This window comes from Hippopotamus amphibius, chromosome 3 (genome assembly GCF_030028045.1).
Source record: "Hippopotamus amphibius kiboko isolate mHipAmp2 chromosome 3, mHipAmp2.hap2, whole genome shotgun sequence".
Classification (NCBI taxonomy): domain Eukaryota; kingdom Metazoa; phylum Chordata; class Mammalia; order Artiodactyla; family Hippopotamidae; genus Hippopotamus; species Hippopotamus amphibius.
In genome coordinates this window covers 53,631,016-53,657,961 of record NC_080188.1, presented here as the reverse complement: position 1 = coordinate 53,657,961, position 26,946 = coordinate 53,631,016, and the positions used below count along the sequence as shown (strand labels likewise).

General features: G+C 41.4%; 1 protein-coding gene across 2 annotated transcripts; it reads left to right on the top strand.

Moving 5' to 3' along the window:
- On the top strand, nt 1-26,946 carry LOC130849609 (placenta-specific gene 8 protein-like). 2 transcript variants are annotated; one of them, XM_057728606.1, is made up of 5 exons: nt 1-55; nt 17,749-17,877; nt 19,611-19,735; nt 24,956-25,070; nt 26,749-26,946. In XM_057728606.1, the coding sequence occupies exons 2-4, from the start codon at nt 17,778-17,780 to the stop codon at nt 25,058-25,060; spliced, it is 330 nt and encodes a 109-aa protein (XP_057584589.1). In that variant the 5' UTR covers nt 1-55; nt 17,749-17,777; the 3' UTR covers nt 25,061-25,070; nt 26,749-26,946. The 2 variants fall into 2 exon arrangements, with proteins under 2 accessions (XP_057584589.1, XP_057584588.1); XM_057728605.1 differs by lacking the exon at nt 1-55 and adding an exon at nt 13,631-13,687.

Here is a 26,946-nt window from a genome sequence, read left to right as displayed (position 1 = left end):
TGAGGCTTCTCCTGGTTGATTTCAACTGCGGTCCTCTGTAGTTAACTTGAGTGTGGTAAGTCTTTTTTGCAATAATTTCAGTGTTGCAAACCTCTTGTCTTTCTTTTTCAAACTCTTTCAAAAGGAAAAAAATTATTTTAAAAATAATAAATTATGAAGCCAGTGAAATCTTACCGTGTAACTAATACAAGGCAGAATTGAATAATAGATATTAATCATTTGCTTCAGTGAATTTTTGTTAAAACCCACATCTGCAACATTTAATTGTTTTTTAAATTAAATTTGACAGTGGTGATTCATAAGAGCCCATGTATATCATGACTGTTTCTTAAAAATGAAGATACATTTATTAAGAGAAAAAAAATGTTCTTAGGCATGAGAGAAGAAATGATCGTACCATCATTAAGACTGGTGTGTTTAAGCAGAATATTATAAATTCCTTCTAGAAACTTCTATTTTGTAATTGGTTTCAAATATTGGAATTTGGAATTACTTTTGCTAGGGTGGGGCAGAGGGACACCGTGTCTGCTTCAGTCATTTTGAGGTGTATTATCATTTTGTTGTCCGAAGTTAATTCTAAATGTCTCTGTTTTTATATAACAAAAACAGCTTTTTGAGATCATCACCGTGTGGCCACTTGTCGCCTTTCCTGATCTGTATGGTTGGTATCATGGGCTGTATCACCAAGGCAGACCTCGGTATTTTTACTGTTGAGGGAATGATTAGCTTTTTTCACTTGTGTGATTTAAAGAAAGGGGGCGGAAAGAAGCTTTTTTTCTCCCTCTTACTTCCAGGTTCCGAAGGCAAACGCATTTCTTAGGGCACGTGCAGTTTGGGAGGTGGTATTTCTGACGTCTAGATAGATGTAGAGTCTAGAGATTTTAGATTGTGTGTATGAGACTTACAGTTTCTGTATTCATACATTTGTTCATTTGTTTATTTATTTATAAATTTATTTATTTATTTATTTTATTGGCTGTGTTGGGTCTTTTTTTGCTGTGCGCAGGCTTTCTTTTTTTAGTTGCGGTGGCTGGGGGCTACTCTTTGTTGTGGTGCACGGGCTCCTCATTGCCGTGGCTTCTCTTGTTGCGGAGCACTGGCTCTAGGTGCGTGGGCTTCAGTAGGTGCAGCACGTGGGTTCAATAGTTGTGGCGCACGGGCTTAGTTGCTCTGCAGCATGTGGGATCTTCCCGGAGCAGGGATCAAACCCGTGTCCCCTGCATTGGCAGGCGGATTCTTAACGACTGCGCCACCTAGGAAGCCCTCATTCATTTTTTTCTAAACACTCATTACTGCATCTTTACTCTGCTCCAGGCACTGTTAGGATTAAAAAGATGAGTGGCCAGCACCTGCGGAGCTCAGACTTAAGTAGAGGCAGGGGACCTGAAAACAACTGAGCTTAAAGTATAACCAGGATCAGACAGGCATCTTGAGAGGCCTTAAACACACTGAAAAGGTGTGGCGTGCTACCCATCCACAACCCACCAGATGTAAAGAAGTCCCATGTAATTGTGACTACTTCCCTCAAAGATTACATTTATTCGAGGAAGGGGACTACGTATTTTTCTAAAATTTTCTCTTTTATTTTATTTCATTGCCCCAATTTTATTGGTGCCTTGAGTATGTGCTTAGTTTACCCCTTGTAAAGCAATCAACCCTAAGAAGAACCCCAATGCACTTGAATGCATTAGCAAAATGCAGAGAAACCAGGAGGACTGAGCGGGCATCATTGGTTAGCCGTCAGTTTTACTGAGAAATTAGCATTTAATACTCCTTTCAAACTCATTTGGGTTTTGTGGGTATGGGCGAGGGCCAGGGGTGAACATGGAGATAAATGTGTGTGCTTTTAATGGCTGCCCCTCTTAGTGCCTCGATGATGTTCTGGAAGAATACGTCCGGATGCCTTTGGGGAAGAAAAATATTTTATAATTAAGTGTTCGTATAGGCGGCTGCTTTTTTTCCCCAGATTAAATGTGTCAGCATTTAAGTGTTTCATGGCCACCACGTAACTGTATTTTCACTGAAGTGCGGAGATCCATTTATACTGACTAGACCACTCACAAATGGTTTTGTTATCGTCTTAGAAAGTATTGGATGGGACTTGCTCAAGTTATGGCTTACAGACACCACCCAAACTGACCATTCTGTAACTTCTAACCTTTGGTGTGATGGCTAAGGACCAGCACGATCGAGGCGCTTTGCTTCCATCACCAGTACAAGTCGTTGGCATCCCCCCTCCCCCACCCCTCACTCATACCACAAAATCCAAAATTATTTAACACAGGTGATTGTGTACCGAAAAAGGTTTCTTAAAAAAATCAGTAAAGTCCCTTCAAGATGTTTGTGCTGAGGTGGATGCAGCGATTCGCTTTCTTTTACCAGCTAAGTGATCTTCAACCCACATGATTCAAAGGACGGATGATTCCAATTCAAAATTGAGTTGCAGCAAGATTTAAAATACAGTCCCATACATCACAGGTCTTCTGGTTCTTTTAGCCAAGATATTAAATCTGAAACAGGTGCAAGATTGCTATCCTGCTGTGACCAGATACTAGATATGCCAAGCATGGGTAAGAGGCAAACCCCCTGCCAGTCCAGGAGCTGGTGAGACCCTCTTCTTTTGGGGGGATTCCCCCCTACTGAGCTCCTATTGGAGACAAAGGGTTCCAAAAAGGTTGTGAAGAGGGAAACAGCATGAAGGCAAGACACGAGTTTGGGAAAATAAATAATTGCCTAAGTGAGGAAGATGATTTTAGTTGAGAATTTTCATAGCTGCATATGAACTGAGACTTCAAAGGTAACACAAAGATTAATTCACCAACCAATAGTATTTCAACCTTTAATTCTGCAGAGAGAAATAAATAGTGGGATGAGCTGGAAGAACTCAAACTTTTTCTTGGAGAGACTCTTTCTGCTCCTTTATACCAACTCAAGAGTCACGGTAGAGGTCTTAAGTAATTAGATAATAATTCTGAACTAGAGCACAATGATTGGATCCCACTTCTAACCTGCTCCCCAGTTATAACAGAAAGGGAAGCAGCCTTCTCTTCACTGTAGGATAAATGGTTTTATTGCCACATTTGAGTATCTTTATTTAAATGTGTTCCTGCACACACACACAAAATTGTTGGATTAAATGGAAGGACATACATCAACAAATGTCAGTAGCTTTGTGTGCTGGATTTAATAGAAATTCTTTTTTTTGACATCTTTGTGATTTTTTAAAATTATTTATTTATTTATTTATTTGCTGCTGCTGGGTCTTCATTGCTGCTCGAGGGCTTTCTCTAGTTGCAAAGAGAGGGGGCTACTCTTCGTTGTGGTGCTTGGGCTTCTCATTGCAGTGGCTTCTCTTGTTGCGGAGCACGGGCTGTAGGCTCATGGGCTTCAGTAGTTGTGGCACGCAGGCTCAGTAGTTGTGCCTCACAGGCTCTAGAGTGCAGGCTCAGTAGTTGTGGCACACAGGCTTAGTTACTCTGCAGCATGTGGGATCTTCCCAGACCAGGGCTTGAACCCATGTCCCCTTCACTGGCAGGCAGATTCTTAACCACTGGGCCACCAGGGAAGCCCTCTTTGTGATTTTTAGATTTGTCTTCATTGATCATATTAGTTGAGTTAAGTTTTTTAAATTATATATGTTTGGGGTGAAGATTAAGTGGGAGGGGAAATGTGAAATTAGAAGGGAAATGTGTGTTTTATTTTTGTGTGAAATACTTAAGCTCCACTACTTCAATACTCAAATCATCATTTTGGATAGACTTCCTTTAATAATTATAATAATTTAATTCTCAACCTTCCCTGCACCTTGGAGTCACTTGGGAGGCATTAAAAATATCAGTTCCAATGCCACTAACCTCCTTCGCCCAGACCAATGGACCAAAATCAGAAGGGAGGCAAGTGGTTGGTATTTTTAAAAGGTCAACTTATTATATAATCTAAGGTTCCATATTGTAATTTTTCCATCTTCGTAGCATTGACCAGGAAGTTACATTACTTAAAATTAGACGCCACGAGCATTTTTACTGCTTTCTTCTATTGTCACAATGGGTGGGTTTTGGTAACACCTGATATAAAAGTTCTCCAGCTCTATGGTATAGAACTTGGGACTTTTGATCAGTCATACAGTCAGATGCCATTCACTGGTGCACACACAAGATGTACCACTTAACAACACACCATGAGCTTGTTTTAAATGGATATTTAAATACCGGTGGTAGCCTGTGTTGGCCAAGCCTCCTTTCTAAGCTTCCCCACTGGTCACTTGCTAAAGCAGTTTTAGAATGGGTTTCTGAGAAAAACACAAACTTTCCTGCAGCTATGCCTTTGGCTTATCTCCATGTTGAATTAGGACAGCCGTTGGCTCATGTCCATGCTACCCTAGGGTGGCCTTCTATTCAGGTACATGTCCTGGTTGCATCTTTTAATTTTTATAACAATGCATTTGCCTTATACACCTTTCCTTCTGCATACCTGTTGCTGTGTATAATAAGCAGCCCTTATTATGGGAATCTGAACTTAGGTTCTTGCCAAAGGCTTCTAATTAAGCCTCTCTTCTACCCAAATCTTATCAAGCCCCAGCTGGTGAAAATACCATTCATGGAGAATTATAAAAGAATATGCATCCATGTGTTTCACTGAACAATCTAGAAAATCTGATATTTAATCTTAACCGTCCCAGATTATCAGAGGGGAAACTACCTAGATGGGATCGTTTTAGCTTCTTGGTGACTGCATGCAGTGATTCTACCCCAGCATTGTGCTATAACCCAATATTAGAGTATAGGTTTGGGAAAGTCATTGTTCTATTTTATTGTAGAGATATTGATAAAGGCTTTGGTCACTGCATGTCACATATCATCTCCTTTTTGAGGAGATTGATGAGAAATTGCTCTAGGTCTCAATCTGTTTTTATTTTCTGGACATGATCCATCTCCTAAAAGTTTGTGTTCCCTCTTTGCTTTTCCTGGTGGTGATCTTGGAGAGACAGCAGTGAGCAGTCCTGAAAAGAGATCTTAGTTCCCTGCCCAGGAATTGAAGCTGGGTAGCCTGGATGAAAACTAGGAATCCTAACCACTAGACCACCGGGGGCTCGAGGCTAGAAGCAAAGTGGCCCTAGTTCTTTCCCCCATTTGAAAGCAAGACTGCTTCAAGGAGGTAAAAACTGTAAAAACAGGTACAAAGTTTATTATTAGAGACACAGCACAATACATGGGAGAGCATGCAGAGAAACAGTTTATTTATAAGTTAGAATCTAGGCAGAAATACACACCTAGGGAGAAAGGGTATGGGCATCCTCTCAAATGAGGAGGAGCTCAGTAAGTGAGAAACTAGGCGGAAATACACACCTGGAGAAGAGTGCGGGCGTCTGGAATGAGGAGCACAGTGAAGAGGTGATTTAAATCCCTTATACGGGACAGTCCTTCCAGGTCTTTGTTTACATTTGGCCAATCACCTTGTTTCTTTTTCACACCTGACTGGTCCCAGGACCCTCCCCAACATGTGCGCCCAGATTTTTAAGACGGATCCCATCGCAGAGGCCAGTGGGTGTGTGTCCACACTTATTATGGGGTGGCACCGCCTCCCTTTTTGACCCCCAAGGGGCCTTCCTGTACATGTGCAGACAGGGACATCTTCCTGACCTGTCATCTTATCATCTTATCTTGGAGTGGTCATCTTATCTCTTTACTTCAGCAGAGCTCAGCTTCTGCCACTAGCTTCGTCCTTGGAGTGTCTGGGTGAGAACAAAGCCTCAGTTTTACTCCACTTGACAAACACCACCTGTCCAGCCCAGGGGCCCATCTATCTCCTACCTCAGTAGGAAGCTCAGAGTCTAATTTGCAGCCCATGTCAAGCACAGTACAGGAATATTAGAGCAAGAGCCAAATTTACTCCAGGCTTTATTTTCCCTGATATCTTCATTTTTGTATCTTGTTATGTATGTGTGTTTGTAAACCGCTCAAATCTTTTTCAAAACAGGACAAGAGTATGAATCAGAATTTCTCAGTCTTGACACTAGTGGGCCAAATAATTCCTTGTTGGTGGGAATGGGGGGGAGGGGGAAGAAGGAGGGAAGGAAGGCATCCCTGGCCTCTACCTACTAGGTGCCAATAGCAATTGTCCCCCCAACCCGAGTTGTGACAACCAAAATGTCACCAGACATTACCAAATGTCCTCTGTGGGCAAAATCACACCTGATTGAAACTCACTGGTATAAATGAATAAATAATCTGATATTGAACATGGAGAGGAGGAAACGTTTTCCTTGACCCCCTTAGGATCCCTGGCTGGGTCTGAAAAGTAAACTAAGTTTGACAAGAGAAATGCATACAAATTTTATTAAATTTTTACATATACATGGGAACTTTCATAAGAGAATTAAAGACCCAAAGAAGTGACCAGATCAGGAGAGTTTCATACTTTTAGACAAAGAAATAATAAACTTGTGAAGAATTGACAAGACAAGGGGTTTTGCTCTAGGGGTACTAAATGGTGAAAATGCAACAAGGTTTGTTTATTCTTGGCCCTAAATTCCATCTCTGGTGATAAGGATGTCTGCCTTCCTTCCCTGTACAGGGAGGGTAACTTTCACAAGAGAGACTTACCTCCTGCTTTCAGAGAAGCTAGGTGAAGGGAGAGACCTTCCTGCTTTTGCCATTTTCTCAAACACGTCAGCTTAAGCTATTCAGTATGCCAAGGTGCCGTATTTTAGGGTAGTGGGCCCTGAACCCCATCAAGCACTTAGTAATTTCTATGCTATGTGACCGTCCTCAGAAAAGCTAAAAACAAGCCAAAAGAAAAAAGATAAAGGAAAGAAAATAAGTTCTCAGAATGCACATAGTTAGTGATCTCTCCTATCTGAACTTACTATAACTTCCTGTAGCTCTCTTAATGACCCTGGGAAAGAGGAAGTGAAGATACTATCATTGTCATTTAGAGAAAAAGCACGTTAACAGCCAAATATGGATGCTATGGTTAGAGCCCAGTATCCTGACCCAAGTCCCACGGGCTCTTCACCACACTACCAAAGTGTTGAGCAAGTTCAAAGGAGGGAGAGAGGCAAACCCAACCTGGAGGATTCAGAGTGGCTTCATGGAGGAGGTGGCATTTGAGATCAGATGTTGACAGGTCAATGCGGAAAGTGGAGCCAAGAACTCACAGCAGGAACAGGACAGATGGAAAGCTTGCAGAGTGGTGAGGAAGCTGACTGCATGTGAGAAGGAAATGGTCAGGGAAGGACTTGGAAAAAAGGGTGGGTCATGTGAAGAGCTTCTGAGGGCAGGCTTACAGGGTTTGGGTGTGAAAAGGCAGTCTATCCCTAGAACCATGTGTGCCTGACACCCCTTAATAAATTATAAGATCAAAGTAGCGAGGAAGTTTAATGGAGTAGGTCACCAGAGAGCTTAGTGATGGTAGAATGACAGTGGGGGCGTGGGGGGACCCCATGTATCATGTGCTCCTTATCCCCCACCCTCTCCCCAAATTAAATGCTCTCGTGAACCAGGTCCCCTTCACTTTCTTGATGAAAGCAGGGTAACTGGACTCAGCTGGTGTCTGAAAAGTTCCCAGTCTTGCACTATCAAAAATACAAGAGGGCTTCTGGGACTTCCCTGGTGGCGAAGTGGTTAAGAATCCGCCTGCTAATGCAGGGGACACAGGTTTGATCCCTGGTCCAGAAAGATCCCACCTGCAACAGAGCAACGAGGCCTGTGTGCTACAACCCCTAAGCCTGCACTCTAGAGCCCCTGAGCCACAACTACGGAGCCCATGTGCCACAACTACTGAAGCCCGTGCACCTAGAGCCCGTGCTCCCCAACAAGGGAAGCCACCACACCGAAAAGCCTGTGTGCCACAACAAGGAGTAGCCCCCACTCTCCACAACTGAGAAAGCCCACCCTCAGCAATGAAGACTCAACGCAGCCACAAATAAATAAATTAATAAAATAATAAATAAATCTTGTAAAAAAAAATACAAGAGGGCTCCTAATGGAAGCATTATCAGGCATGGGCACCATTTTAACCATGAGGGAAAATGTTTTTGAGTGGCATTTTTTAAATAAAAATAATTGTTTCCATTAGAAAATGCCATACCTTCAATTACCATAATCACTTTTAAATTTCCTTATAACTGAGCATTTTCATTGTTTTGACTAAAATTTCAGAAAGGACATGATTGGTGGTCCATTAGGCAGAATCTTATTGGGATACAGACAGTACCGAATTCTGTACAAGATACGGACAATGGGCTCCAGATGCAGACTCAGACCCAGGGACTAAAAGGCAGGCCTGCTGGGAGTGTCTGGGTGCTGGAGAAGAGCAAGGAAGGAGAGTCCTCGACAGGTGCTGGATGGATCTGAATGTTTCTGAGAGACAAGGCTGCCGGGGGATGGAAGCCAGGACTGGGGAACGGCTGATCGTCTCCCTTCACTCCCAGTCTATAAAAAAGGAAGGGACCACTTCCTCAGCTGTGACCTAACGTGGGGGCTTTCCTAGGTTGGGCAGGAAGCCCTCCTCCCACCCTCCCGTTAGTGACCTTTTTGTTTATAGAAATGATTTAGTTTAAATTAAGAAATGCCATACCTTCAACTTTATGAAATAATTTTTAAATTTCCTGGTAACTGACAGTTTTAATTGTTTTGGCTAAAATTTCAGAAATGACGCTGTAGGGGAAGAAAAATAATTTTCCCTCTATTGTTCTATGTCCTCAGCCTCTATAACAAAAGATACAGAAGAGAAAAGCAGAAGTTTATTAACACGTATAGTTCATATACATGAAAGATATCCACGGAAAACTGTAACTCTCAGAGGTGTCTTAGAATTCATGCTTAGGGACTTCCCTGGTGGTCCAGTGGATAGGACTCCACGCTCCCAATGCAGGGGGCCCGGGTTCAATCCCTGGTCGGGGACTAGATCCCGCATGCCACAACTAAGAGTCCACATGCCGCATCTAAGACCCAGCACAGCAAAAATAATAAATGAATAAATGAATGAATGAATAAGAATTCAGGGTTAAATACCATCTTCAGCTAAAGGCAAAAGAGAGAAGATGGGGATAAGCCAGTTACAGGGAGGTGGTTGGGTAAACAAGGGTAAGGTTTGTTATGCAGAAAAGCACCTTTTCCAATGAAGAGTTTCTTGCTATTTAGAGTCATCCTTCTTTTCTTGGTAGGAGAAGGAGACACCTTTACAAATGGAGGTTTCCTTTATAAGTATAAATTTCCCTTAAAGGGTGACTTCTGTTTTCTGACCTTCTCCCGTGTCTGCTGTTTATTGAAATAATCAGCTCAAAATAACCACTATCCTAACGAAGCATATTTGGGGATGGCATTCTCTGGTTTACAACACAACTGGTCTGGTGTGACGCAGAGGCTGCAGCATTCTGCTTGAGACACGTAGGAGCTGGAGGAACGGAGTGGGTCATTCCCTGCTCCAGATGCAGACTCAGACCTGGAACTGGAAGACGGGCATGCTGTGGGGTGTTGGATGCTGTAGAAGCTCAAAATGATACAAAGCAAGCCCTTCTCAGCTGACTTTATTTCACTTTCTTCTTCCAGAAATGGCTTGCAAATAACCCATGGAATTATTTGGTAGGAAGCTGAAAGCCAGAAGCGGGTGGACAGAGGAGAAAGGAGGGGATGGAAATTGAGGGGATGAAGAGCCCTGGGAAGCCCAAGCAAGTGACAGGCAGAGGTCTCGCCTGGTCCCATCAGGATGGCTCAGAATGGCTGAGAGAAATAGAGCCCATGCAGGACCCGGGCTAGTCAATGAAACTCCTTTCAAAGGACAGAGGGCTTGGTAGAGTGGAAGAGCGCCGACTTTAGCTTTAGCTGACCTGGATTTGAACCAGGCTGAGTTGCTTAACTTCTCCAACTATCAGATTTCAAAACAGAAAGCAAAATTGTTACAAGGCTGAACTCCAACAGCAAACATACCATTGCCAAACATGGAACCTGGCAATAGAAACTGCTCAAGAAATTTCAGTTTTCCTTCCTCTACCTGTGAATAAACAATTGTATGTTCCCAAAGAAAATGCTCTGCAAAGAATTCAGATAGAAATCAAATAAATCATTGCTGCCATTAGTATCCTTTGGGACACTATTGGGGGCGGGGAGAGAAGGGTATCCCGCAGAACCCAGGAAAGCCCACTGTTTTCCCCTCCTCCCCCTCACTTCCCATTCTTGTAAATGTGGGGAGCAGTAACTGTCCCACATTGGTGTTACCTCATACCAAAATCATTCCCCCAACCCTCCAGATGAAATATAGGATGCCCAGTTAAATTAGAATTTGAAATAAAGAACAGATAATTTTTTAGTATATCTCAATTATTGCTTGGGACATAATTATTCAAATTTGAATATCCTGGGGTTTTTTTTCCTAAATGTGACAACTCTATTTAATCTTTTAACCATAATTTCCATTTTTCTCAATTTTAAACCTAGGTTCCTGCTTCCCAGATTCTTTAGCAACCTATGAGTGAAAAAGATAGCGGCATTACCAGATATTGGCTAGGATGTGGAGCAACTGGAACTCTCATACATTACTAATGGGAATGTAAATTGGTACCACCACTGTGGATTACTGTTTGGCACTATCTACAAACCCCAGGGCCCAGCAATTCCACTCCTAGATATGGACAAAACAGAAATACATACATAGTTCATCTAAAGATATGTACAAGAATGTTATAGCAGCACTGTACTATTGATAATAGTCCAGACTGGAAATAATACAGTGGTAGCATGGATAAATAAATTGTGTTATATCTATATAATGGAATATTATACAGCAATGAAAATGAATGAATTCTTGCTGCACACAATGTGGTTGAATCTCACAATCATAATTTTGAGGAAAAGAAGCCAGGAATAGAAGAATAAATAATGGATATAATTCAATAAATAAAAGTCTCAAACACAGGCAAAATGAGCCTCGGTGTTAGAAGACAGGGTAGAGGTTGCCTCTGGGTGGAGGGTTAGACTCACTTTGAGAGTAAAGAGGGCTTCTGGGGTTCTGTAATGTCCTAATTCTTGAATAATTCTTGTAACCACAAGAATTATTCACATGGTGAAAATTCATCAATCATGTTTGCAATTTCTATACTGTGTGTATATATATATATTGCATTTTAATTAAAAGCTTATTCAAAGAAGAAAAGAACAGTAGAGCTGGAGAGGTTAAGCTTTCACCATATGAGCAAAAAGCAGAAGGAAGAGAGAAGAGGCACGTGTGGGGGCAGTGAGGTACCCAGCAGGACTTGCCACACCGAAGAGGCATTTTCGAGCAGGATGTGAACAAATCTGTGGGGAGACCAGGGTCCCCCTGTCCTGATCCCTGAGTTCCAGCACTTCCACTTTGAACATTTTTTGAACTCAGAAGCAACGTGTAAGGTTTCATTCCTCCCAAGGACAGCTCGTCGTGCCTCTTGCAGACACGACATCTGTATCTGCCAGGAAATCGCACAAGACAGTCTTCAGACTCCCTCCCAGTGCTCGTGCTTCATGAGGTTGTTGATGTTCTCTAAACCACAGTTTCTCACCTTAGTCCAGTTCACATTTGGTGATGGAAAATTCTTGTCTAAAAAAAAAAATCTTATGCTTTTCAGGATGTTTAGAAATATCCTTGGCCTCTACCCACTAGGTAGTCCTCACCCCTAGTTGTAACAACCCAAAATGTCTCCAGACATTGCCAAATGTCCCCTGGGAGCTGAAATAATCTCTGGTTGAGAATCCATTCTCTACACATGTATTGCGAATTCTAGGGCAAGTTTTCACTGACTGGTTTCAAGATATTAAAAATACATACATACATATGTACATACGTATGTACCTAAAAAAAAAGCAGTTAGTCACAAACTGTCTAGGGTCCAGTAGTCCCAAAATTCGCCTGAGAAGGGACATTCAAGGAGAATGCATATCTTTTATTCCTGAAAAGGGCTTGCTCATTTCCGCTGGCCAAGATTTATAGTCCTTGATTGGTAGAGTTCAGCAGAAAGAAGAACAAAGTCTTTGGAATCCCATAGAACTGAATTCAAATCCCAGCCCTGCCACTTTGTCACTTTGGACATGCGGCTTATTTTCTGTTTCTTTCCCTTTCTTCGATAGCCTTGTAGGAGAACTATCCGCATCTTACAATTCCTAGGAGTGTAAAGGAGGTATGGGGGGAGTATTGTGTTTCCCTCCAGAGCCAAGTACTACTCTCTTTCATGTAACTGACATTCATGAATTACTTACCCTCTGCCAAGAATCACTTGAAGGACTTTTCAAATATTAACTCGTTTAATCCTTGTGACAACTTTATAAGCTGGATACTGTTAATATCCCATTTCACAGATGAGGAAACTGAAGCACAGAGAGATGAAGTAGCTCACCCAAAGTCATGTAGCTAGTCACTGGGAGAGCTGGAGCCTAGGGCCAGAGTCCATGACCTTAACCACTTGATTGTGCTGCTCGGGCCACTTTCTTATCTCTTGGTTCCTATAACATTTCCTGGGAGGTACTCACCATATCTTTTCCCTGAAGAGACTAAGAAGAGGATGTGGGGCCATCACTCAGTCTTTGAGACAAGCCTCATTTTCTCATTTACAAATTAAAGACGGTGGACTAGCGATCATGCTCTTTTCTTGGCCTTGGCACTTGACTTCTTTGCCTCAGTTTGCTTGTCTGCAGTGAAAAGGCTCTTATCATCCTTAATTCGCTGAGTGCTCTGGCCTGCTGTGAATATTAAATGGAGGCTAATGTTAAGTAGAGATCAAACATGAAAAGCATAGCACTCTATACAAGTATAAGCCATTGTCATATTGGAAGCATATCACATTCAGATGTTTTCCGTCAGCTTTCACTGGCACTTAAACTGTCTCCCATGTAAATGGTGATTTGCAGTTTTCAAAACGTCTTCACATATGTGGTCTTATTTGAGCCTTCCAAATACCAGCAATGACTAAAATTGAAGCCTTCTGATTCACAACCTATTGGTCATCCTATCAGCACAGCGTCATTAGCCTCTGGGTGCTGTGCTCCCAGGTGCTTTTCTGCACCATTAAATCAGGCATAGACTCTGCTACTTGGCAAAATTTAGTTTAAAATAGACACAGTGGTGCATATGTCAGGTCACTGACATACAGGGAACCCTGTGTTTAATAAACACAGTCTCATCACATTAATACGACAACTCAAAGAACAGTGTCACGTTATACTAATTTTAAAGATGTTAAAACTGAGGCTCAGAGAAGTTTTTTTTTTTAAGCTCTTTATTGGAATATAATTGCTTTACACTGTTGTGCCAATTTTTGAGGTACACCAAAGTGAATCCGCTTTATGTATACATATATCCCCATATCCCCACCCTCCCGTGACTCCTTCCCATCCTCCCTATCCCAGCCTTCTAAGTCATCACCTATCATCAAATTGATCTCCCTGTGTTATGCAGGAACGTCCCACGAGCTATCTAGTTTACACTTGGTAGTGTATATATGTCTATGCCACTCTTGCATTTCGACCCAGCTTCCCCTTTGCACCCCCCCCACCCCCACCTTATCTCCACAGTTCTTAATCATAATCTAGGCCCTGGCTAGTCAAGATATGGGCCAGATACCAGCAGCATGGGCACCACCTACAAGCTTATTAAAAAGGCAAACCTCAGGTCTCACTCTGGACCGACTGAATCAGGATCTGCTTCCTAAAAGGACACCTAGGTGAGTCCCATGCACATTATAATTTAAGAATCGCTCATATCTATTGCCACGCAGTGAAGATCTATGATATTCAGATGTGCAAAATCTATAAATACACACATGTACACATCCATACACGCATATATCGTAGGGTGTTTTTTAAATATACCTCTAAAGTTTTTACTTTAATAAAGGGCATTCAGGGATGTTAAAGCAAGTGGCATGACTCCCTGTGTTAGACCGGGAGAGGAATTAACAGATACACAGCACGTACTAGGCGGGAGGTGATTTGCGTAGGTAGCAACGAACGGCAGCATATGCCCTTTCCAGGTTTTATATCAAAACTTCTTATTTTTGAAACTTACTCACTGGTATTTTTTTTTTTTTACATGAAACACAGCAAATTTTATCCTTACTCTAAACTCCTCAACACAACAAATATGTGTGTCCAGTGCCACGCAAACAGTTATGAAGCACTAGGAGAACATTTAAGATACAGTTTTAGCCCTGGAGTAATTTTTAGCTTTGGGGTCTCTTGGCAAGAACTTAAGCACAGTTTTCCTTTTTGATATATTGACTAGACTGATTTTGGTTAATTATACTGATTTTTTTCCTAAAGCATTGTTTTTCTTAAAGAAGCAATTTTCTGTTAAGAACATAGTCTTACTGGTACATTTTTCTTTCTTTATAGTATACACACACCCAGCAGCAGCAGCTTTCTGTATATTTTAACTATACTGATTTTCCCAGTATATACTTTTTAAAGTAATGGATAATTCCTCCTTGAGGCTGGGGGTATATCCATAACATTCAGAGCTGAACCACATATCACCTGTACAATTTATTTTTATTTGTAACTATCTCTCGGACAGTAGATTGAGTTCGTGTCATGTGCAACTCTGATCAAACAGCAGTAGCAACCTACACCCTGGCTTGTGAAGGATTCTAAGATATGTCCGGTGGGAACATTCTGGGATCACTTAGCAATGTCTGCTGCAGGTGTGGGAAGGAGACCTTGAGGTGCAGCCAGGCATTCTTTCCCTACACTCTGACCCTGCTTCCTGCTCCAAAAAGCTAATGTCTTTACTGTTCCTCATGCATTCCACACTCTTTCTTTCCCCTGGGCATTTCCTCACATTATCTCCACTGCCTAGAATGTCTACTATCTATGCCCAGGCAAGAATCCCATATCCTCCAATCGGCCTTCCCCAACTTCTCCAGAACAAATGATAATTCTATTTCTGTTACTTTGGAAAAAAACAAAAAACTTGTTCCCAGATCACATGTTTGGACTTCTCCAACTCAGGGTCCTGATCAGATGCTTCTCTTACACCTCCCAAGGGGTCAAAGAGATTCACAGAACAGACTTGTTTTGATTGAAATTAAATACCACCACTTCCTCTGTGAATTAAACCTGTCCTTCCGGTGCTATGCAAGTGTCTCTGCAGTTTCAGGTCTTTTATTTCACTACTGGAGATTCCCACCCAATGAGTTCTTGTCTCAGTTTCTCCTCCTTATTCAAAGTTCTGATATCCCACCTCTGGTTCTGTCACTATGCCCAATTCCAAAATGAAGCCAGGCTTGCTAATAAAAGGATTTTGAAAGAATTATACTTTTCTCTTTTTGTCCGCTTTTGATTTGGTTTTCAGAGGAATCAGTGTCTGGGAAAGGAGTCAAACAAATACGATTTAGATTTAAAAGCAGTCAGATTAAGCAACAATAGAGCTGGTCCCCTTTTCCACTCTTACTTTTTATTAACCCCTCTCCCTTAAGAAGCACTTGGGTACTTATTAAACACACAGATTCCTCAATCTCTTTCCAGACCTATTAAATTAAATCCAAATTTCTAGGGGTGTATCATTCTTAAAATCCCCTCTAGTGATTCTTACCCATGCTAAAGTTTAAAAAAAAAAAGGAAAATGTATCAATTATAAGCAAGTTTTCTATTGTATTTATATGTTATATCACAAATGTTAGCTAACAATATGACAGTGGTTTTCTAAGACAGAGTATCTATAAACAAGCCAGTGGACAATAACTGCTATGTAGAATATTTTAATTACTAAAGACTCTATTATAATGAGAAATATAAAACACTTATATACAAAAACTGAAAAGTTTGTGCCTTACCCTGCACACATTTACATTGACTCAATTAGACAAGGGAATACTATCCATTCTGATTACTTTTAACCATCACCTCGCTGCTAATTCATTCTTTCAACAATATTCTATTGCATATCTGCCATGTGCTGTAAGACTCCCTTGTCAGCCCTATGTCACATGAGCCTGTCAGTTAATAGTCCACACCACCACATAACCTTATGTTTTCCTGCCTTATCAGCAAGGACATTGTTACCCTCCCAATTAGTCAGAAAGGAGAAAGACCTCCTAATTCTAGTTAAATATTTATCGACACCTTGCAGTTTCAAACATGATTCTTGGTGTAATTTGACCGTAATTGTATAGCTTTCCCAATCTGGGTGGTTTTCTTTTTGTGTCATGAAGCAAGTTCTTTGTAATAAATATTTGAGGCCCCTTTCTAAGGCAGTTCAAAGTGCTTTGGCATTATTCCACCAACTTCCACTTTGTGCAGACTTGGCTGTTGGTGGGAATCAACTGATAACAGTCAGGGATCTCAGAGTAGACAAATCAATCAGGAAGAAGAGCAGAGCGAAGTGAAGAACTTAGAACAGTGGTCCCCAATATTTTTGGCACCAGGGAGCAGTTTCGTGGAAGACAATGTTTCCATGGATGGGGGTGGGGGAGGGGATGGTTCAGGCCATAATGGGAGCGATGGGGAGCAGCCGGTGAAGCTTCGCGCGCGCGCCCACCGCTCACCTCCTGCTGTGCGGCCTGGTTCCTTACAGGCCTTGGACCAGCAGTGGTCCGCGGTCAGGGGGCTGGAGACCCCGGCTTAGAAGACTGATTAGGCAGGATTGACGAAGGGTGATATGGCATATACACAGTGGTCTCCAGAACTGGCTATATCAGAATCACCTCTTAAAAATTTTACACCCCCAGGGTCCACCCCAGGCTACTGGATCAGAATCCAGTATCTATAACGTATCCATATTTTTAACCAAGCACTAGGGATGAAGGTAGTGCACAGTCAGGACTGGGAAGCACTGTGGTAGAACCTTTGATTGGGGCCTTTCCTGGCAACACAATAGAGGAATATTGAGGGGGCAAGAGCAGAGAGATAATAGGGGTGGGAGCTGCCCTGTAACTCATCGAGGGACGTGGTGAAAACTAGGGGCCAAGACTACAGGGCACAGCATTGTGCTTAGATGTGAAGTAAGAAAAGACAAAACTTTAACATTAGTCATTAGTGAAATCATTTTAATGAAGACATTTTCTCTCCTGAGAGTTCTGTTCGGGTAGCAGCTTGTAAGACTCAACTTGACCACTGGATGAAATAAGGGACGTATAGGCACCCCTTTCTTTGAGGGACATGATTTCCTAGTGGTTTTGCAACCACTGGGTTTTTCTGTGGGACTCGAAGCCTCTTTTTTCAGAGATGCCTTCACAAAGGGAAGGCATGATCTGGATACCACTAATAATCAAGCAGTTAATGCTGACATTAGCTAGAAGCATCTGCTTTAATAACAACAATTGTATGGAGAAGTAAAGAACTTTACCTCACAGAGTTCTCTTATAGAGCAGCTTAGATAATGTCTGTGGAATAGCTTTGTAAAAATTGATTATAATTACTATTAAATAGAAACACTTCAAATGCAAAATAAACATTGTTCTATTTCTAGGATGGTTGTCCTGAAAAGAGAAAAAAAAAATCATCTTGCTGATGAAAAGAGAGATTGGTGAAAGTGGGGAGAAAAGAACCCACAACCAGACAACCTGAGAATGGAATCTGTATCCCCTCTCCTTTATGTTGTTTTTCTTTTCTTTATGTTTTTAATTCTCAAATATCGGCAATAGTCTGGAAATGTTATGCTAAGTTAGCTGAATGTGACCGACCCTAACCAGGAGAGGTGCAATGAAATGTCTTCTGAATTGGTATCTATGTTATATCCAATCAATACGGTTAGGTGTTGAATACTTTTTTGGTTTTGTTTTCACAGGCAGTACCCTTTTGAACTTAGTCTTAAAAATGAATCCAGTTGTTTCGCAGCCGAAATATGGTGCAGGGGGCACGGTGGCTAGTGACTGGCAAACCGGCGTGTTTGACTGCTTTGATGACATGGGGATTTGTAAGTGCACATAGTTGTTGCTTTCTTCTGGCTACAGTCGTGCAGTTGCTGATGTAACAAAAATCATTTGCTTATCCTCTCACTGGGATCCATGTTTTATTCTAGAACTCAGAGGGCACAGGCTGGAACCCCTGGGTGGATTTTGCCACTGAACGTGTTTTGTTTGTTCTGTACATAATGACCCCTCTTGCTGTATTAATTTTAAAATAGTAGAAACCATGTAAAAATCAGCCTCCACATTAAAAAATCTAGCTTTCCAGTCTCAGTTTTCAGCTTCTCTTGACTATCTGGAAAATCTGGAAAGAGGAGCCCTCATTCTCCACTGGCAGAAGTCAGCTGCTAGCAAGCATGAACTAACCCCATCCGCAGGGACCGTCACTTTCCAGTTTGCCATATTTATGTCCACCATCCACGATGGGCTATTTTGTGTTTTTTCCAACCTGTTTAACTCATTCATTTTACCTGCCTGGCCTGGTGTTTGTGATCCTTGTCCAGATCAATCACCTCCTTGTATATCTTTCACCTCTTTAGCATCCCCGTGTTTTTAATGTGTTTCTCCAGTCTTCTCTTTACCTCTTCCTTTCGCTACAGTGGTGAGTCTGTGTTTCCGATTTCAATACTTTTGTGACTCTTGTGGCTGTTCCATTTCAGGTTTTTAGCTTTCCTGATCTTTCATTCTTTCACACTACCAAACACACTTGTGTAAGAAAATTTCCTTGTTTCAGAGTCTATTGCCAAAAGAGTTGCAGACATCCTCTCTGTGTGGCTGGTCTTCCCACTGTCTTGAGAAACAGCCCCTTTTTTTTGGTATATGATGTAAGTTCCAATTTTGGTGGAGATAGCCTTTTGCTTAAAACCATCAATCAAAAAACAAGAGCTTTCTTATCTCATCTAGGGTATACAGCCATATCAAAACTCCACCCCAGAACTTTTCAAAATAGACTTGTACTCAGCATGTTCAAGAATAATTTCCTGTTTGTTGCTGTTTTCTTAGGCCCTTTTTTGTTTTATACAGACTCTTTAAAGTGAAATTTCAGTATGCTTTTTAAGGTTTTGTTGCAAATACCCCTTAATTTTTACTTGCTTCAATCCTCATAACAATAATAGAACTCTACTCTTTGTCAGAGCGACCATCTAGAATCTGTTTCCTACTGCTTTTCTCATTTTTCCAATTTTTCTGACCCTAAATAACCTCCCACAGTTTTCAGAGGGTTACTCAGACATCCTGACGCCACAAATTTTCTATGGAAGGATGATCCAAATGTAAACAAGGATAGGGAAGAAAGATAACTTGGACATGTTCAGATTGGCAAAGCAGGAGGTTTTTTTTGTTTTTTTTTTTTTAGAACTTTTATTGAGATACAGTTAACATACAATAAACTGCATATATTTAGAGTGTACTGTTTGGTATCCCAATCTCCCAATTCATTCCCCCCCAACCCTCCCCACTTTCCCCACTTGGTGTCCATATGTTTGTTCTCTACCTCTGTGTCTCCATTTCAAGGCAGGATCTTTTGCAATTAAATCTGACCAGGCATATAATGAGCCAGTTTCCCCACCTCCAGGAGTGTAGGATCCAGAAGCAAGACATAAAGAGCCAGTGACTCCATTGTTTTCTCCAAGTGTCCATTAAGGCCATTTCCTGAGTGAGCATCTTTTTGAAATTGGTGTGATTAAGTCAAACCCACGACAACCTTGACTAATTCCCCTGTGTGACTTCACCCTGCACTCAGGCCTGTGTGGGACTTTCTTGCCGCTGTGCCTTTCGTGTCAGATTGCCTCTGACATGAACGAATGCTGCATGTGTGGAGCCAGCGTCGCCATGAGGACCATGTATCGCACCCGATACGGCATCCCGGTGAGTCACCCGTGTCCACTGTGAAGCAGTAACTCCAACAGCCCGAGCGCCTCCCCTCAGGCCGATTGCATCTCTGTGACTGCCCTCCTCCCCATCATGACTTGCCCCTAGTCTTTCCCCCACTACCATCCTAAACTTTGTAAGTGATTGACAAAGGCTGTCTATCCTTTGGAATCTCTTCATAATAAAATCTTTCCTGGATCCAGTAGCTATGTCTCTGAAAAAGTTGCTGGAGGTGAGCAGGTGAGGGATGGAGGTCAGCGCAGAGTCCTTAATGTCCCCTGGCTTGACTCAGAGTCAGACTGAGGACTCTGCAGGGTGGGTGACAGTTGCTTAAGAAAACCTTGGATAAAAAAAAAAAATGGGTGTGTGATAGATCCCCTCAGAGCTGGCACATTGGTGAGACAGTTACTTCATTGGTAACTCATATACCGGTGTCCACTCATGCAACAGGGATTTATTGAGCACATAGAGCAGGCACAATACTATTGCAGATGCTAAAGACACATCAGTGAATAAAGGAAATCAAAATCCCTGTCTTCATGGAGCGTACATTCTTTTTTTCTTTTTTTGAGATTTTTATTTTGACATAATTTCAGACTTAAAGAAAAGTTGTAAAAGTGGTTCAAAGACTTCCTGAATATCCTTTACCCAGATCTTCCAAATATTAAAAATTTGCCACATTTGCTTTATTTTCTCCCTTTCCTCTACCTATCTATGTATATATTCTATTTTTTTAATCATCTAAGAGTAAATTATAAATGTGACACCCGGTTATCTCTATTTCAGTGTGTATTTCTTAAAAACAAGGACATTCTCTTACATTATCACATACAGTTATCAAAACCAGGAATTTAACATTGATACAATACTATTAGCTAATCTATGGATATTATTGAAGCTTTACCATTATCCCAATAATTTTCTTTAGATAAGAAGAAAATCAATCTGGAAACAAACGTATTCAGTTGTCGTGCCCCTTTAGTCTTCTACAATATGGAAGAGTTTCTCAGTCCTTGTCTTTTTTTTTTTTTTTAATGAATACAGATCAGTTATTTTGTAGACTATCCCCCAGTTTGGCTTTAAATGTTTCCTCATGATTAGACTTACATTATACACTTTTGGCAGAAACTCCACAGAAGCAACGCTATGTTTGCCTCGTATCACATCGGGAAGCACATGACTTCAATTTATCTCATTATGCATGACGTTAACTTTGATTCCTTGGTTGAGGTAGCATCTGTCCATATACATGGAATCTAGAAAAACAGTACTGAAGAACCTAGTGGCAGGCAGGAATAAAGACACAAACATAGAGAACGGACTCGAAGACGCAGGGGAGGAAGGGGAGGCTAGGACATAGTGAAAGAGTAGTGTTGACGTATATACACCACCAAATGTAAAATAGATAGCTAGTGGGAAGCTGCTGCAGAGCACAGGGAGATCAGCTCAGTGCTTTGTGACGACCTAGAGGGGTGGGATAGGGAGGGTGGGAGGGAGGCTTACGAGGGAGGGGATATGGGGATATACGTATACATATAGCTAATTCATGTTGTTGTACAGCAGACACTAACACAATATTGTGAAGCAAGTATACTCCAATAAAGATGTATTTTTAAAAAGATAGTGTCTGTCAAGATCCTCCACCACAAAGTTGCTGTTTTCCCCTTTATAATGGATAAGGACCTTGTAGGGAGATGTAAATACCCTATTCCTCAACAAACTTTCACCCACTTTTTCTAACATCCATCGAAGATTCTTGCCGGCATCAATTATTGCTGTGATGGTTGTCAATGGTAGAGCTCAGACACTAATGGAAGAAGATAGCTACAACAGAACTAAGTAAGACTATAATCTCTAGGATGGTGATAAGTGCAACAGAGAAAAATAAAGCAAGGAAGAGGAATAGAGTGTTGAAATGTTCTAGTTTTAAATAGAGTTATCAGGAAAGACCTCAGTAAGAAAGTAAAGACCTAAAAGGATGAGAGGATGACTCATCTGGGGGAAGGTCCAGGCAGAGGAAAGACCTAGAGCCAAAGTCCCGAAATAGAGCTTACCTGGAATGTTCCAGACACAGCAAGCAGCCAAGAGGCGAAAATAGCGGGGGAGGAAGAGGGCGGGAGAGTGTGGAGCGGGGAGGCATAGTAGAAGAGGATGACATCAGAGCATTAGCAAGAGTTAGACCTTCTAGGGCCTTGCAGACCATTATAAGAACTTTAGCTTTTATTCTAAGAGAGACGGAAAGCCATTAAAATATTTTAAACAAAGAAGTGCCACGACGGATTTGTGTTCCTGAAAACTGAGCCCACTCGCTGTGACCAAGAACAAGTTATTCATCTTACTAAGCTGTGGCTCCCTCACCGATAAAATGGTAATAATGATGCTTTCCCCCAGGGTGGCACAGTAAGAGTCACGTGACATAATGCATGGAAACGACTTAGCCAGGGCCTGGCAAGTGATACGTGCTCGATAAGTCACCGTGACTATTTTCGTTCTTAGCCAGGGCCTGGCAAGTGATACGTGCTCAATAAGTCACCGTGACTATTTTCATTCTTAGCTCCGCTGCCTTCCTCGGGCAGGCTTCCTTCCTTCCTCCTGCGGGCTTGCTCAGCTGCCTGACTCTCTCAGCCCTCGCTGCTGCTCTCCGGGGTGCCACTCGCAAGGCAGCACAACCTAACACAGGGGTTCTTAACGTCGTGACTGTCCCGTGAACGTCCCGAAACTGTGCTCAGGGTCAGGTGTATATGGTTGCATACATGGGTGTGAGGGCGAGATTCTTCAAGTGGTTCATAATGGCGGAGAGGAAGGGGTGCTTAGCTGGATCCTGGAGATAAGGTTTCTGGGAGCGGCTCAGCAAATCTCTAACTTTTGGACTCTCGGATAAGTCATTTGTCAGCATCGATTTTCTCACCTATCGTGAGAAAGTTGTGCGAGATGATGTCTAAGGTCGCGTCTAGGGTCTGGGATTCCATGCTGTAATAAGTTTCCTTGGTGTACATTAAATAAGTATATTTATAGACAATGTATCTCTCTTCTTCCTCCTTAGAACAGACCTCCAAAATGGCTAGTAAATCCTAAGACTGGTTTATATAATTCAGGTTCTCTGCTTTGTTTCCCCTTTACATCTATGCAAACTTTTATAGGGCTGCTCCAATGCAGCCTCTCTGACCTGCCCCTCCCTCCATGGACACAGTCAAGACAGCACCCCTTTGGCTAGGGTCACAACCTCCGCAGCAGAGGGGAAAGAAAAGACAACCACTGATTGAACTCCCATGTGCTGGGATACCATCTTGACATACATTTGCTCATTTACTACTTACAAACTCTCTGTGATGCAGGGATTGTTATCTCCACTTTATAGACATGAAAACCAGGAATGAGAAAGGCTTAAGGTCACAGAACATGTACATGCTGGAATTTGGGCTCAAGTTTATTCTGACTTGGAGTCAGGTCTCGTTTTTCCCACTTGACCGTCTTGTCTTCCCAAGTCGAAGTGTATTCAGCCATGTACCACAATCCATTAATTTGTTTGCTCAACGATTCTGTAAATCGTGCTCATAACAAGACTTTTTAAAATAGCTTCCAAACAAGTGAAGCACCAGTCCCCTTTCCCAAACAGGATTATGAATGCAAAATCTTTGTTTCTGGCACCCATTTCCCAAGAAGCTACCCTGGTCAAGGCATTTATGTCCCTTATTAGCCTCACCATGGTATGAACTTGTAGTTCATTTCCTCTCATTTGACAAAGGAATGTTTTTTCTTCTCTATCGTCTCTGTTTCTGTATTATGAAACAGATTTAGAATTAGGGTGTGTTTTCTAAAGGTTTCCCTAGGTTTCTCTGCAAATAATAGTGGGACTTTTTTCCCCTAAAAACTTTCTGAGGTAAAAGACAGGCGTAGACATGCTGGGACAGAAAAGTAATTACATCCTTGTTGAATATTTTCTTCTTTGTAGCCTATTATACGTAGTCAATAAATGTTGGTTTAATGAAGGTTTAAAAGACTAAAAGAGTAAAAATAAACAGTGAACTGAAGAATGAAAAACACAAGTACTTTGGGGAAGGGTTAGAGGATTTGGATGATTTATCAGGGAAAAAGAGAAATCCAAGAGACTGAATTGTCTTCAAGCTGAGTATCCATTCCTCCATCTGATGAGGGTCACATTAGAAGATTTCTAACATTGTTATCTAGGGGTCCACTCTTTGTCCCACATGCTTTCTCTGTTAGACGAAAATCAAAAATCACTATAGCAAAGAAAAAAAATTTTATGAAAAATAAATCACTTATAATCTCACCATTTAGGAGCTCCCAACACTTACAAACTAAAAATACTATAGATCTCTCTCTTTCCTGAGCGCGTGCACGCTCTCTTTCTGCTCACACTGCAAATTGGGAGTTGCATTAAATTCAACATTTTAAAAATAAGTGCTACCCAAAAATGGAGCTCAAAATTATTTCAATCAGTCAAGACACACAGTCATGGAACTTGATTGTCAGACTACACCCCCCGGATCACCCAGTGCCGACTACACAGAGCAGGAGTCCCTTCAAGGGCATCTCTACCTAAGGGTCATTGAAGACCCAACTGAACCTTCCGTGGAGAGGCCCCTCAAAACTTTGCAAGGCAGCCTGTTCTACTAATGAATAGTGGCTTTTCCAGACACTGTTCATTCTCTTCTTTCTTCTTTCCCCCATAATTTATATACCCCTCCCTCACTATGGACTTCCTCCCTTGCAGAACAGCATGAGGGAAGTCAATGAAAATGGCTAGAAAGATACAAGGTGAGGCCTAGTCTGGCACTATACTCACAACCAACTGGAAAAATTGGTGCATTACACAACCGGCTTTAAAGTGAACCATTCTACGTCAATAAAAGTAATAAATAAATCAAAAGTTTTTTTAAAAAGGAAAAAAGAGAGAACCATTCCACAACAGACGATAGAGAACCCGGGCTATAATTGTAACCTGCAGATCATTTGAAAAGGGCACTGGCTTGAGAAGAGAAAGACCAATCACTGCCACCAATTTGTGTGATCTTAGCACGTCAGTTAACTTCACTTGCTCATCAGAAAAATAGAGATAACATCACAGAATTCTCATAATAAACAAGTGACATAAAATGTATGTTTTAAAGAGGTTTGAAAAGCTAAACAAATGCAAGGAATTGTATGACTGTATTTAAAGACAACATGTTGATCCGTTCGTTTGTTTTTTAACAGGGGTCTATTTGCAACGACTTCCTGTGGGTTATGTGTTTCCCTCATTGCACCCTTTGTCAACTCAAGCGTGATATTGAAAAAAGAAAAGCAATGAATGCGTTGTAAAAGATGCTTGGTAAGTTGGTGGGAAGTTCTTTGATTTATGCTCAAAGACATCTTTGATTTCTTTGGTATTCTGTCTCACGGATACAGGAGATATCCCTTAACAAATGGAGGGCAACTGGCTTTCAATGGCCAGCCTACACCAATCAGTTGGGAGTCAGCTTCCCAGAGCCTGGATAGAGAGCGCTAACCCCGATTGGATGGGAAAAAATTCTGTGATTTATTAAGATGTCTGACACAGTTGGAGTGGTCATGTGATGTACCTAATGACCATACCAAACATCATCCATGCCTATCTTAACGACATCATGATTTAAGGTAGTAGAGACACGTGTACGACAGAACATTCATTTCCCTAAACCTAGCTCTCTGGTCCACAGCAGTAAACTCCCACTGAGATGTTACACTAAGTGTGACTGTGTAATGTATCTAGTTATATGTTCTCGTCAACACCACAATATTCGAATAATAAGTCATTCTTCAAAGTGGTAGAAAGCTATCTTAGTCGCTATAAATTAAGTGTGGACAATTCACCCAGTTATCCAAACTGTCCAAAGTTCCCGTTTAGGAAGACGAGTACTGACTTGGTGGTGGCAGTATTGTCAAACTTGGACAGCTACTCATTTACCTAGTTTCCTAAGCTCTCCTGGCCACGTTTTTAATCTTTTCCGTTCTTCCTATTTTTCTCAGGCCAGAGGGCAATGGCTTACTCAGTTTTGTCTTTCCATCTCTTACTGCCAATCCCATGGAATTTGCTATCAAAGTTTTATTTTCACCTGGAAATAGCTATGCTCTATAAAAGTCCTACCTCCCAAGAGGTCTCTGAGAGGTTTGATCAGGACGGTGCATTCATTTGTATGACCAGTTGACACTGGCACAGTCTGTCTCTCTCTTAGTTATTTTGCCACATGCAGCCCAAGATGATGTCCTCTTCATGAACATTTTAGCTCACTTCATACTGCCTTTTAGTACCATTTTAGTATCCTAGTATTTGTCTTCTGAGTGCTTTCCTAAATGATTGATATGCTTTACCCACTTACAGAGTCGAGATGGTAAGTTTTCGTATTCTTTTTCCTCCTTGTACCCTACCTCCTGAGAGTCAGCTGTTGTTTCCCTTGCCTAGCAGTGTTGTTTCTTTAAAGCCCTTTTTTGCCAGTGTGACTCAGAATTTTGCCAAAGCAGCCTTGGTCCCCTACTTAGAATGTGGCCTAGACATTCATTTAATGAAAAAAAATTGTTTTGGGGTCTCTGTCTTTTGGAGTCTCTTACCTTAGCATGTTTGATGATTCGTTGACATTTGGTAAGAGAGGTAGCCCTGGCAATCTATAGAGCATTCTGTTGGTTTACCCAACCACCTAGCAATGATGCCTAACACACAGTAGGCACTTAATCACTATTGTGGATGAATAAATAAATGCAACTTTGAAGCAAGGAAGCATAATGAGACTCTAACCTAGGAGACTCAGCTGAATCTTAACAGGTGGTTGTGACTCTTTCAAATAGATTGTACTGAACCAGGGGCCATTATTTGATATAGACTTTAAATATATAGTAATTTGGCAGTAGGATAGCAGTGGAATGAAATTTTTGATAGTTGGAACAAAATAACATAAAGATGGAATTGATAAGTCCTAATCCATTCATTGATTTAGTCTTTCTTTTCTTTCTTTTTCTTTGCCTGATTTTTACAGGTCAGATTCACAGAGTAGTGAAAGAAAATGCTGGAATGAAATACTGCATCTATTCAGCGCTGTCTCACCTCAAGCTTAGAAACTAACTCAGCTAATCATACAGTTTCAAATGACTTCAAAACATTTTTAATTTTTGGCTTATTTTGAAAGAAATATGTTTCCAGTGCCGCTCTCTCAGATGACTGCCATTAAAAAATT